General features: G+C 39.3%; 1 protein-coding gene across 2 annotated transcripts in view; it reads left to right on the forward strand.

Annotated features, from left to right (window-relative positions):
- rxrgb (retinoid X receptor, gamma b) overlaps positions 1-15142 on the forward strand; it is a 112120-nt gene that overhangs the window by 81022 nt on the left and 15956 nt on the right. For both annotated transcript variants that reach the window (XM_061978025.2, XM_061978024.2), the window contains 3 exons: positions 4588-4732; positions 4804-4983; positions 9168-9328. In XM_061978025.2, the coding sequence (XP_061834009.1) occupies positions 4588-4732; positions 4804-4983; positions 9168-9328 (486 nt within the window). The remainder of the gene's footprint in view (positions 1-4587; positions 4733-4803; positions 4984-9167; positions 9329-15142) is intronic.

A 15142-nucleotide genomic window follows, 5' to 3' on the forward strand; every position in this document is an offset into this window, starting at 1 on the left:
TGCAAATTTTGCATTTCCTTTGGAAATCGAGGTCCCAGAGTCTGGAGGAAGACAGGAGAGGCACAGGATCCACGGTGCCTGAAGTCTAGTGTAAAGTTTCCACCATTAGTGATGGTTTGGGGTGCCATGTCATCTGCTGGTGTCGGTATAATGCAAAACCAACTTTTCTTACTTATTGGTACCTGCTGATGTGTATTTGAGATCTACATAAGTCCCGAAAATGTGTGCGCGTCCGCCATTGTAGTCCACTGTACTCAATAAGTTCCTACTTTTTCTCTATCCTCCTGTTGTGGGGCATTCATCCTTAGCGGTTGCCATTTCTAATACAGAGTAGTTCTAACAACCGTAATATCTTTCAATAGATTTCACTATGAATGTGCTAAAAATGACTGATACAACAAAGATGACGGGGAGAAGACACTGTCGAAGTGGACCCACGTAAATAAAAAATGTTGACCGGGGAACCATCTTTACATGTTATACAGAGCACAAGGAAGTTTTAAATGTAAAAAAAAAATCATAGGTAACACTTTAGTATGGGGAACATATTCACCATTAATTAGTTGCTTATTAACATGCAAATTAGTAACATATTGGCTCTTAATTAGTCATTATTAAGTACTTATTAATGCCTTATTCTGTATGGCCTTATTATACAACCAGTAAGCCATTAACTAAAAGTCCTCCCTCAATAACCTCAGAATTATTGCTCATTAGTAACCCTAACCCTAACCCTTACATGTTCCCCTAGTGTCCAAATAACTCTGAATTAAGTCTTTGTTACTTAAAATATGTTCCCCATACTAAAGTGTTACTAAATCATAATATGACCCCTTAAATGCACCTTTTGTATGAAAATAGACCTGAATAGACCCGCTCATTGGCAGTGCACCTTTTAATCCCGTGGGCCCTATGGTGCGAAAAATATCCATCCATCCATTTTCTACTGCTTGTCCCTTTTGGGGTCGCGGGGGGTGCTGGAGCCTATCTCAGCTACAATCGGGCGGAATGCGGGGTACACCCTGGACAAGTCGCCACCTCATCACAGGGCCTATATATATGTGTATATATATATATATATATATCCATCCATCCATTTTCTACCGCTTATTCCCTTTTGGGGTCGCGGGGGGCGCTGGAGCCTATCTCAGCTACAATCGGGCGGAAGGCGAGGTACACCCTGGACAAGTCGCCACCTCATCGCAGGGCCAACACAGATAGACAGACAATATTCACACTCACATCCACACACTAGGGCCAATTTTAGTGTTGCCAATCATATATATATATATATATATATATATGTATATATATATATATATATATATATATATATATATATATATATATATGCTATTTTTGTCAAAGAAAACCCTTTTTTATGGCAAAACAAAATATGCAATATTTTCCCCTAAAAAAATGTGATTTGCAGTAATTTTAACCTTAAATTAGTCAATAATTCATAACAATTTTTTGAGCATAACATTAAAAAAAAATCCCACTATAATTCTGGGGGATCTCATAAGTGTTAAAATGAGTCATCATTTTTTCTTTTTACTTTCAATACTTAAGCCTTGAAAGCAACTTCATATCTATGTTTCGTTTATACGTTTTGTTAGTTTTTTTTTGTCAAAGAAAACTTTATAGATTTTTCTTGTGGCAAACACAAATATGGTAATTTAAAATTGGTGTAAAAATGACCATAAAGTAGTAATATGGGACTTCACTTTTCTTGGTTTAATGAAGTAAGATGTAGATTCAACTTTGAACGCCGTGTGTTTTTCATGGCATGTGTTGGATAAAGAATGCATGATGCATCAATAATCCATACAGCAGGATGTCGGTTATACGTCTGGAACTGGATTGACGTTTACAGTTGTATCGCGTACACTCGTGAAATAAAGTATTAGTGCAACCTGGTGACGGGTGCGCTGCTCACAAACAGAGATAAGTGAAAGTGGGCGGGGAGAATGCTCGTTTAAGTACAAGTGTCTCCCTCCAGGGCACGTGCAGCACGCTTGTGCAAGGCTGACAGGGAAAAAAAATCCCACGTATGCTCGTACTCTCCGCTGGAAGGTCACCATCACCGCCGCTGCAGAGGTCTGGGTTGGGTCGGCCATTAGAGGATAGTCAAAAGGAAGAGTGCACATTGTAAATAAGTGATAGCAAAAGCCTGAGGTGACGTGTATGGGAAGCGTGTCCTTTATGTCACACTGCATCAAATATATAGGACACAAGGGTATGTCCGGGTCAGCCTTTTGCAGCTGGGATGCATATGTTTGCTCATAAACAGCTAAAAAAACAACAACATTGTTTGCCTAGTGCACAGGTGTCAAACTCAAGGCCCGCGGGCCAGATCTGGTCCTCCACGTCATTTTATATGGCCCGCAAAAGCCTGGAAATAATTTGTGTCAATAAAATTCCTTCCTTCTTTATTTTCTTATTTTGTTAGTAAAAGTATTAGATTTTTTTTCTCCATTTTGACAGGAAAAAAGAATAGTGTCCAATATTGCAACAGATATTAAATTAAGCCTGGAAATAATTTGTGTCAATAAAATTCCTTCCTTCTTTATTTTCTTATTTTTTTACTAAAGGTATTAGATTTTTTTTCTCCATTTTCACAGAAAAAAAAAAAATTCTCCATTTTGACAGGAAAAAAGAATAGTGTCCAATATTGCAACACATATTAAATTAAGCCTGGAAATAATTTGTGTCAATAAAATTCCTTCTTTCTTTATTTTCTTATTTTCTTACTAAAGGTATTAGATTTTTTTCCCTCCATTTTCACAGGGAAAAAAATATATATATATTTTTTTTCTCCATTTTGACAGGAAAAAAGAATTGTGTCCAATATTGCAACAAATATTAAATTAAGCCTGGAAATAATTTGTGTCACTAAAATTCCTTCCTTCTTTATTTTATTACTAAAGGTATTAGATTTTTTTTCTCCATTTTCACAGGAAAACAAATATATATATTTTTTTTCTCCATTTTGACAGGAAAAAAGAATAGTGTCCAATATTGCAACAAATATTAAATTATCTAACTTTTCCATCCATCCATCCATCTTCTTCCGCTTATCCGAGGTCGGGTCGCGGGGGCAGCAGCTTAAGCAGGGAAGCCCAGACTTCCCTCTCCCCAGCCACTTCGTCCAGCTCCTCCCGGGGGATCCCGAGGCGTTCCCAGGCCAGCCGGGAGAGATAGTCTTCCCAGCGTGTCCTGGGTCTTCCCCGTGGCCTCCTACCGGTCGGACGTGCCCGAAACACCTTCCTAGGGAGGCATCCTGACCAGATGCCCGAACCACCTCATCTGGCTCCTCTCGATGTGGAGGAGCAGCGGCTTTACTTTGAGCTCCCCCCGAATGACAGAGCTTCTCACCCTATCTCTAAGGGAGAGCCCCGCCACTCGGCGGAGGAAACTCATTTCGGCCACTTGTACCCGTGATCTTGTCCTTTCGGTCATGACCCAAAGCTCATGACCATAGGTGAGGATGGGAACGTAGATCGACCGGTAAATCGAGAGCTTTGCCTTCCGGCTCAGCTCCTTCTTCACTACAACGGATCGATACAGTGTCCGCATTACTGAAGACGCCGCACCGATCCGCCTGTCGATCTCACGATCCACTCTTCCCTCACTCGTGAATCGTCATCACTTCAGTCATCAACAATTGAGAACAGAGAAATGGACATTGAAACAGTGTAGGTCTGACTTGGTAGGATATGTACAACAAGTAGTGGACACAGAGAGAGAGAGATCAGAAAGCATAAAAAAGGTATCTACATTTGATTATTTACATTTGATTATTAACAATCCGGGGAGGGTGTTAGTTTAGGGTTGATGTTGCCTGGAAGTGTACTTTTAGTGCGGTTTTGAAGGAGGATAGAGATGCCCTTTCTTTTACACCTGTTGGGAGCGCATTCCACAATGATGTGGCATAGAAAGAGAATGAGTTAAGACCTTTGATAGATCGGATCTAGATATTAGACCTAGTGTATCATTATTGCTTTGTTGTTCGTGAGCCATTTGTTGTCTATTTTTTTAGTTGCAGTACCAAATATGCTTCCTGGCCATAGATTACTCCAGTAAAACATACTTATCGTGAGGCCAAAGGTTAGCCTAAATGGAGTGGAACCCTAATCAATATTGTAATGTATTTTTATTGTCTCGCTATATCAAAATGACCACTGTGGCAAAAGGTTAATAAAACAGCGCTGAGACGGCATATTGCCGGTCGGGATGAATTCATCATGCCTCTTGAAATTTTGGACCAGAACAATACGGGTGAGGTCATTCGTGTGCAAAAGTCAACGCTTTACTCAACAGCTCTCGTTATTACCCACAGAGGACCACGCTGGCGACCCCGTCTGTCTCTGCTGGACAACTACACCAGCATGTGACCAACCTTAAGAAACCTAAACCGTGACACGTGATCGCAACCTCAGACACTTTCACCATAAAAGCTTGTGTGACCGAGAGGGAAGGGAAACATAGACATATTTAAAATAAAAACACGAAGTAGGAACAAGTCACGAGACCACAGTTCACTCTTACTTCCTGTCCTCTTTTTTTTTTTTTTCCCCATGACAGATGAATTCTATGAACAACGTCAGCAGCTCAGAGGACATCAAGCCTCCGCCGGGCCTGCAGAACCTGGGGAGCATCAACTACCAGTGCACCAGCCCGGGCGGGATGTCCAAACACATCTGCGCCATCTGCGGGGACCGCTCCTCAGGTAATGGTAGGAGGGAAGGCTTCATCTGTATAAAAACATTTCCTTTAACAAGGATGCTTGTTTTCATGCAGGCAAACACTACGGCGTGTACAGCTGTGAGGGATGCAAAGGCTTCTTCAAGAGGACCGTCCGCAAAGATCTCACCTACACCTGTCGGGACAGCAAAGAGTGCCTGATTGACAAGCGCCAGCGCAACCGCTGCCAGTACTGTCGCTACCAGAAGTGCCTAGCCATGGGCATGAAGAGAGAAGGTACTAAAATACACGTAGGCCTGGGCGATATATCGAATATACTCGATATATCGCGGGTTTATAGAAAATTACTATTTCGTGAGTATTCCAGTATACGTTCTCACGCAGTTGCTTTTAGCTGCGGGTATGGCACTACAGGCTTTTCTCACTCTTTCTTGTCCCTCCTTCTCACAGAGACATAAAACAAGCGCACCTTTTTACATACGTCACATAGTGTCGCGCGTGCAACGTCATACGCCCTCGCCGAGCAGAGAGGTAAAGTTAGCTGTGGCAGGTGGTGCAAGCGCAGCGGTGCGAGTGGTAATACGAGAGAGAGAAGGTGCCAATCTGGTAACAAATGGAGGAAGAAGAATTAATTCCCAAGAAAAACAGCACGGGGTCCATCGTCTGGCGGTGGTTTGGCTTCAAGCGGGAAGATGTTGGACAACCGTAATATGTCAAGTATGCGGCAAAAAGTACCACTAATTTGTAGCATCATTTGAAAAGTCACCCGCTAGAGCATGGGTGTCAAACTCTGGCCCGCGGGCCAAATTTGGCCCGCCGTGTAATTTCACTTGGCCCCTGAGGCGATATCAAATTAACACTAAAGCTGGCCTGCCGATCCTCCCGGGTAGTCTTCCAAACGCCAGCCAGCCAGCCCAACGAGTGCTGGCCCAGTTACATAACATGTGCAGCTTCTGCACACACACACATTAGAATGCAACGCATACTTCATCAACAGCGATACAGGTTACACTGAGGGTAGCCGAATAAAAAACTTTAACACTGTTAGAAATATACGCCACACTGTGAATCCACACCAAACCAGAACCCTTTGCAGCACTAACGCTTCCGGGACGCTACAAGGTGTGTGTGTGTGGGGGGGAGGTTTGGTGGTAGCGGGGGTGTATTTTGTAGCGTCCCGGAAGAGTTAGTGCTGCAAAGGATTCTGGGTATTTGTTCTTTTGTGTTTATGTTGTGTTACAGTGCGGATGTTCTCCCGAAATGTGTTTGTCATTCTTGTTTGGTGTGGATTCACAGTGTGGCGTATATTTCTAACAATGTTAAAGTTTTTTACACTGGCACCCTCAGTGTAACCTGTATCGCTGTTGATGAAGTATGCGTTGCATTCGCTCGTGTGTGCGTACAGAAGCCGCACATATCTTGTGACTGGGTCTGAACGATGTTAGAATGGATGAAAAGCGGACGTGACGATAGCTCGTAAAGTACATTAAAGGTTAATTTGTTCAACCTTGGCCTGCGGCTTTGTTCAGTTTTAAATCTTGGCCCACTCTGTATTTGAGTTTGACACCCCTGCGCTAGAGAATGAAGAGTGCTTGAAACTCCGCATGTCAACTTCTCCGGCCGGTGCCACACCCAACAAAATGCCGAAGCAACCAGCACTGACCCAATTGAGCCTGGCGTCTTCCATTTCCAGATCAACACCGTATGAAAAAAATAGTCTATAACAGAAGGAGATAACGTCCGCTGTAACCTACCACATAGCGAAGTACGTACACAGTTTAATTTCCTATTATGCAACTAATTTCTATTTGACAGTTATTGAAACATCTTGTGTGACATCATGCACAAAAGTGCACTTTATTTGTTTTAAACTATTGTCGTGGCGTTCTGTACAAAAAGTGCACTTTAACTTAGTGTTGTTTTGATTCGTCATCTTAGTGACATCATGCACAAAAGTGCACTAATAGCTTATTTTAAAATGTCTCTGACAATCTTGCACTTTCTGTTTTGGAAATGACATGAATGTTTGTGCCACTGCTTAATAACTGTTTAATAAATACAGTTTTGGTAAATTGACTTAGTTGTGATTTCCCTCTCTGCATGAAAGTTTAAAATGAGCATATATTAACGCAGTATGAACAAGAATGTTTTAATGTAGACACATAGAATCATCATACTGCTGTGATTATATGCATCAAGTGTTCATTCAAGGCTAAGGCAAAATATCGAGCTACGTATCGTGTATCGTGACATGGCCTAAAAATATAAAGATGTATATCGTGTATCGTGACATGGCCTAAAAATATCAAGCTATTAATAAAAGGCCATGTCGCCCAGCCCTAAATACATGTATTTACATTAACTGGCAATATAAATGGTAAATGGGTTATTGTATGGCGCTTTTATACCTTCAAGGTACTCAAAGCGTTTTGATACTATTTCCACATTCACCCATTCACATAGTGATGGCGGGAGCTGCCATGCAAGGCGCTAACCACCACCCATCAGGAGCAAGGGTGAAGTGTCTTGCTCAGGGACACAACGGACATGACTAGGGTGGTAGAAGCCGGGGATCGAACAGGGAACCCTCAGGTTGCTAGCACGGCCACTCTCCCAATTTCGCCACGTCGTCCGTATTTAGGCGCCGTGTAAATAAATGTCGTGTTGAATGACTCACTTGTCATTCGACATGTTCAAAACATGAGATAATTATTAATATTGGCCTTTCCTATTACAACATTGCTTCTGTTGCTGCTGTGTTATGCATGTTCTTTACAAGTGGATGTAAACTTTTGATCGCGACTGTATATTGTAATAATCCCACATGACAATTTGAATTGTGTTAGTTATTTTTCTGTCTTCTGTACAATTTTCTGTCCTGGTGCTCTTATTTTGGTTCTACTTCCTGTTGGACTCTTTGTTTTACTGTAGCTTTACTTTCTGTTTAGTTTCCTGCCAGCACACTTGTTTTCAATTTCTAATGAACTCTATTTAATTTCACCTGTTGCTCTTGCCAGGGCTGGAATATTGCATTTTTGTTAGTGTGCTACTTTGCCTTGCACTAGCCTTTTGTTTTTGTTCTCTAATAATTAATTTCTTTGACCTGCGTGCCGCCTTCTGTCTCTGCATCCTGGGGTCACGGCAATTGCCGCTAAGCACCATTGTCATATTTGATTGAATTCTCCTATATTGATAGGTTGTGACAAATATGGAAATACATTTCCTCCAATAAAAAACAAACCCTGTTTTTTTTCTCAGCCTGCAACCCGCGGCTCTTTAGTGCCGCCCTAGTGGCTCCCTGGAGCATTTTTAAAAATGGATTGAAAATGGAAAGAAGATGGGGGGGAAATATTTGTTTTGTTTTAGTATGTTTTTTGTTTGAGGACAAACATGACACAAACCTTCCCAATTGTTAGAAAGCCCACTGTTTAATATGTTTGTGTGTATGCTTCACTGATGAGAGTATTTGGCGAACATTGTTTTGTCCTACTAATTTTGGCGGTCCTTAAACTCACCATTGTATGGACTGTGACGCAACAGTTTGTTTACATGTAAAATCTTCCACTCCTTCTGTGTCTGATTTTGTCCACCAAACATTTTGTGCTGTGCGTGAATGCACAAAGGTGCGCTTTGTTGATGTTATTGACTTGTGTGGAGTGCTAATCAGGCATATTTGATCAGTGCATGACTGCAAGCTAATCAATGCTAACATGCTATTTAGGCTAGCTGTATGTACATATTGCATCATTATGCCTCGTTTGTAGGTATATTTGAGCTCATCTAATATCCTTTACTTTTATCCTCTTTGTATATAATTTAGTTTTGCATGTCTCATGACACATTATCTGTATGTAATATTGGACGCATTTCTGATAGTTGTTTGTGCGCCGTACTGTTCCAGACCACAGCAAACGTTACCTAGCTTGCCAAAGATTGTAATAAATCTATTAAAAGAAGACAGCCTGTCGTTTCCTTTAACTTGGACACACACATCTTCACCTTTGGCCACTAAAAGCCAGTAATTTCCAGGAGTTATCTCACCTTCTGAGTAGCCTCTGATTTATTAATGTTTTAAAATTTTGTAAAATTGCGTAGAATAAATATTACATTTCAGCATTTCTGTCAACGAAGATTTGCTTCTGCCTGCAACACATAGTCATTTTGATAGTAGGCTATTATAGCTAATATAGACACTTACATCATGTGTTGCCTTCATTATAACACTTATATAAGGGTTTTAATTTTTTGCGGCTCCAGACAGATTAGTTTTTTGTATTTTTGGTCCAATATGGCTCTTTCAACGTTTTGGGTTGCTGACCCCTGTGCTAAGCTATCTGAACAAAACATTCACATTTTTGTGTTTCACCTGGTTAAGTAAATGAGAGTATACGTCTTACCACAAGCACGGGTCAATGGAAAACAAACTTGTCACGGAACTAACCCTGGTGTTCCAAATGCAGCGGTGCAGGAGGAGAGGCAGCGCGGGAAAGAGCGGGGGGAGAGCGAGGTGGAGTCCACCGGCGCTTTCAACGAAGACATGCCTGTGGACAAGATCCTGGACGCCGAGCTGGCCGTGGAGCCCAAAACCGAGACGTACTCCGACAGCAGCCCCGGTAACTCGGTAAGACGAGTTACATTTAAAACACAGAAAATGGCAAAACGGCTTTCGCTTTCAGGGGATACAGTCATTGTCAAAAGTTGACATACACTTGTAAAGAACATAATGTCATGGCTGTCTTGAGTTTCCAATCATTTCTACAACTCTTATTTTTTTGTGTTAGAGTGATTGGAGCACATACTTGTTGGTCACAAAAAATATTCATGAATGTTGGTTCTTTTATGAATTTACTGAAAATGTGACCAAATCTGCTGGGTCAAAAGTATACGTACAGCAATGTTAATATTTGGTTACATGTCCCTTGGCAAGTTTCACTGCAATAAGGCGCTTTTGGTAGCCATCCACAAGCTTCTGCTTGAATTTTTGACCACTCATCTTGACCAAATTGGTGCAGTTCAGCTAAATTTGTTGGTTTTCTGACATGGACTTGTTTCTTCAGCATTGTCCACAAGTCAGGACTTTGGGAAGGCAATTCTAAAACCTTCATTCTAGCCTGATTTAGCCATTCCTTTACCACTTTTGACATATGTTTGGGGTCATTGTCCTGTTGGAACACCCAACTGTGCCCAAGACCCAACCTCCGGGCTGATGATTTTAGGTTGTCCTGAAGAATTTGGAGGTAATCCTCCTTTTTCTTTGTCCCTTTTACTCTCTGTAAAGCACCAGATCCATTGGCAGCAAAACAGGCCCAGAGCATAATACTACCACCACCATGCTTGACGGTAGGCATGGTAATCCTGGGATTAAAGGCCTCACCTTTTTTCCTCCAAACATCCATCCATCCATTTTGTACCGCTTGTCCCTTTCAGGGTTGCGTGGGGTGCTGGAGCCTATCTCAGCTGCATTCGGGCGGAAGGCAGGGTACACCCTGGACAAGTCGCCAGCTCATCATGGATAGACAGACAACATTCACACTCACATTCACACACTAGGGCCAATTTAGTGTTGCCAATCAACCTATCCCCAGGTGCATGTTTTTGGAGGTATAATAATAGTATTTATATAATATTATTGATATGATACTACAATTTGATATACTGTAATATTAGTGTTGATATAATAATAGTGTTGTTATAATAATATTGATATAATAATATACATTAAGTTTTAAACATAGCATAGCATAACTTCTTGCTCATCAATAAAGTTGAATTGATCAATTCAGGACTTCATCAAACTGGAATTATAGTATCAAACACTTTCATGTTTATCCATGTAACATTAATTTAATGTAACATTAATTTCATCCATCCATCCATTTTCTACCGCTTATTCCCTTCGGGGTCGCGGGGGGCACTGGAGCCTATGTTATATTAATTTCATGTGACATTAATTTCATGTTGCATTAATTTAATCTTACATTAATTTAATGTAACAATAATTTCATCCATCCATCCATCCATTTTCTACCGCTTATTCCCTTCGGGGTCGCGGGGGGCGCTGGAGCCTAAGTTATATTAATTTCATATAACATTAATTTCATGTTGCATTAATTTAATCTTACATTAATTTAATGTAACAATAATTTCATCCATCCATCCATCCATTTTCTACCGCTTATTACCTTCGGAGTCGCGGGGGGTGCTGGAGCCTATGTTATATTAATTTCATATAACATTAATTTCATGTTGCATTAATTTAATCTTACATTAATTTAATGTAACAATAATTTCATGTAACATTAATTTCATGTAACAATAATTTCATCTAACAATAGTTTCAGGTAACAATAATTTCATGTAACATTAATTGCATGTGGCAGCACGGTGGAACAGGGGTTAGTGCATGTGCCTCACAATACGAAGGTCCTGAGTAGTCCTTAGTTCAATCCCAGGCTCGGGATCTTTCTGTGTGGACTTTGCATGTTCTCCCTTTGACTGCATGGGTACTACAGCTTCCTCCCACCTCCTCCAAATATATTGCTGGGTATTGTGGCCAAACAGTCAATTTTTGTTTCATCTGACCACAGAACTTTCTTCCAGAAGGTCTTATCTTTGTCCATGTGATGTCAGATGAAACAAAAATGGAGCTGTTTGGCCACAATATAAAAGAGTTGTAAAAATTATTGGAAACTCAAGACAGCCATGACATTATGTTCTTTACAAGTGTACGTAAACTTTTGACCCAGACTGTACCTGCCACAAGATCTGTAAGGTAATTGGTGTCAAAGGTCACATCAATAATATTATTTTCGAGTTTTTATGGACTGTTCTTCATTTAGCCCTGCGATGAGGTGGCGACTTGTCCAGGGTGTACCCCGCCTTCCGCCCGATTGTAGCTGAGATAGGCTCCAGCACCCCCCGCGACCCCAATGGGAATAAGCGGTAGAAAATGGATGGATGGATGGATGTTCTTCATTTAAGCAAGAACACTACTGATTTGGAATCTTATTCAAGATAAGTTGGTGGAGGTCAAGGGGCAAATAGCAAGAGCAGTATTGATTTTTAGTCCTGTTCAATGTCTGTAACGGCAACTAACCTTCCTTTGTCGCTTCCTCGGCAGGGTGGGAAGTTTCTGACGCGTGGTTTTCTTTTGATCTGCTGTTCCTGCGTCCCACAATAACAACAGGCTGATGCCGATCCAAAGTATATAAAAAAAAATGACAGGGTTTATTTTCACTTTTCTTCCTGACGAACGGTAACAAGAGTTGCAAATAATAATACAGATGACGTCATTGAGGCGCTAGGACGTCTTTAGTCAAATTTACATACGTTTAACAGGTTTAAACACTGTCAAAAAAAGCTGTTGCTCCATGCCCTGTTCGACCTTTCAAAATAAAACATCGTCACATTTACGACAGTTACTGGCACTTTACGACACCCAGTCGAAACGGAGCAAACTAATAGAGCACGACTACATTGATAGGACGTGAAAGACAATATTTTTAACTATATACCAATAATATGGCAAAATACCAAATATACGGTCATTCAAACTATTGCTGTATAATCAAATTTACTTTAAACAAAGCATGATATGTAAACATAAGAAATATGTGTAAATAGACTTAGACTTACACAAACTTTATTGATCCACAAGGGAAATTGTTTCACACAGTAGCTCAGTTACAAAGGATGGAAAGTGTAAGGCTGGAAAGGATAATGCAGGTATAAAGTACCCAAAAAATGTACCGTAGTAGCAATATAAAATATAACATATATGTAATATTTACATATTATATGTATGTGTACAGCTCCACTAATGGACATTGGAGTGTTACTTTCAAAGGCAAAATTAAAGTATTGCTAGAAACATAATTTTATATGGGACTTTGTTGTATTATATGTATAGTACATGTTCCAAAAACAAAAAAAGCATAAAACACCACCAGAATTAGAGATATTACAAGTCAAAGTGATGAAGCTTAGTGTTACACTCATGACTTGGTGTAACTAAACATTACCCTATAAGATGAAGGCAATTGCATTTTATTGATATTTGAAATGTATTCAATGTTTATAAATGAATATTTAAATATACTAAATGTAAAAAAGGGAATAAATATTCAAAATAAGATCATTAAATGAAATCTAGTTTGGTTACGCCATCATGAGCGCAACACAAGGTTGTAAAAGTTTCCACTACAATTCTAAATAAGATGTCAAAAGGAAACTGAAATCAAATACACACAGCTTACAGATTGATCAATACCTATTTAAATTTAGTAATACATAAATATGATGATTTATCAAAATATAAAAGAAATATACCTGAACAGAACGCTCATGATGGTTACACCAAAAAGTAACGCTATGAATCGCGTTTTTCCAAGTTTTTGGGGCATTTTTATGCTATTTCCAAGCATCTCCTTTTTATTATCGTTGCTTTTAAATGGTCAAACTAATGCATATTATATAGGCATGCCCTAGTAAACAAAAAAAAAGTCATATTTATTTTGATTGTTACATTTTGAAGTACATTTGTGCAGGTGGTTGCGAATGTACCCGTTACCAGAGCTGTACACATACAGTATATCATATATACTGATATATTATATTACTATATTATATTTGTATGTAATATATACAATATATAACAATGACCATGTACAATATTACAGTATATGTAACAGCTGCAGGATAAAATAGGGAGTAGATCCAGCAGAAAATATACATTATAAACAAAGAGAGGTAGGTAACATAGGTAATAGACAGATATCATCTATTGCTGTATGGGGAGTGATTAAACAGCTAATATTATACCTAAATATGTCCGAAATGGCTCTAACAATGTCACATACTGTACGCTTTTTCAAGAGTTATAACTTCAATCCATGTTGAGCAGTTAATCCGTACAGCAAGAACACTATTGCTTTTGGGTGATACCTTCCACAAGATAATTTCTTTAAAAAAAACAATAGACTTCTTTTTTTAAGCAAATGCATTTTTTTCAACCTGATGTTTGACATCAAAGCAAGAACTGTATTGATTTTGTAACTCTATTCAACACACCACACACACACCAAGATGTTTTAAGGTAACTGAGGTCAAAGGTCAAATCAACAATGACACCTGAACCTGTTGTTTTAGGTCAAAGCAAGAAAATAATTGATTTTTATTTGTATTTAACACAAGTGTTAAAATTTTCTTTTTAAGGGGGTTCACCTCTTTAATTGCTATTTTGCAGTTCATTTGTTTAATGAGAATGCTATCGGTTTTGGGCAAGATCATCCTGAAAATAATTGTGGGTATTTAAGGTCAAAGATCATATTACTAATTCGGTGAATGGTCCAAAGCATTCACACATATGGTTTTCCACACCAAAATTAATCTATTTATTATTCAACTTCAACTTATTCTTATTCTCCAGATTTTGGCGCGCTCCACCTTCCACATTTTTCACCTGTTCAAACCGTTCCAACTTCAAACTTTTCAGCCTATTTGACAAATTCCAAAAATTTGCAGATTTCCCAGAATTCCAGGTTTTCCAGGTCATTTTTTCCATTCAAAATGAATTGCCATTTTTCAAACTTTCACCATTTCCACATTTTTCAACCGATTCAAACCATTTCACCGTCAACACATTCCACCATTCTGGAAATTTAAATTACATTTTTTTCAAGTAAATAAAATTTCCAGATTTCCAGGTTTTCCGGGGCATTTTTCCCATTCAAAATGAATTGGCCGTTTTTCAAACTTTCACCATTTCCACGTTTTTCAACCGATTCAAACCATTCCACCTTCAACACATTCCATGTTTACCATTCAAAATGAATTGGCCATTTTCAAACTTTCACCATTTCCACATTTTTCAACCGATTAAAACCATTCCACCTTCAACACATTCTACCATTCTGGAAATTTAAATTACCTTTTTTGCAAGTTCCAAAAAATTCCCAGATTTCCCAGAATTCCGGGTTTTCTGGTGCATTTTTCCCATTCAAAATGAATCGGCCATTTTTCAAACTTTTTCCATTTCCACATTTTTCAACCTATTCAACCCATTCCACCTTCAACACAATCCACCAATCTGGAAATTTAAATGACCTTTTTTCCAAGTTCAAAAAATTTCCCAGATTTCCAGAATTCCAGGTTTTCCGGGGCATTTTTCCCATTCAAAATGAATTGGCCATTTTTCAAGCATTCACCATTTCCACATTTTTCAACCGAGTCAAACCATTCCACATCCAACACATTCTACCATTCTGGAAATTTAAATTCCCTTTTTTCCAAGTTCCAAAAAATTCCCAGATTTCCCAGAATTCTGGGTTTGCTGGTGCATTTTTCCAATTCAAAATGAATCGGGCATTTTTCAAACTTTCACCATTTCCACATTTTTCAACCTGTTCAACCCATTCCACCTTCAACACAATCCACC

The sequence above is a fragment of the Nerophis lumbriciformis genome, linkage group LG18 (assembly GCF_033978685.3).
Source record: "Nerophis lumbriciformis linkage group LG18, RoL_Nlum_v2.1, whole genome shotgun sequence".
Taxonomy (NCBI): Eukaryota; Metazoa; Chordata; class Actinopteri; order Syngnathiformes; family Syngnathidae; genus Nerophis; species Nerophis lumbriciformis.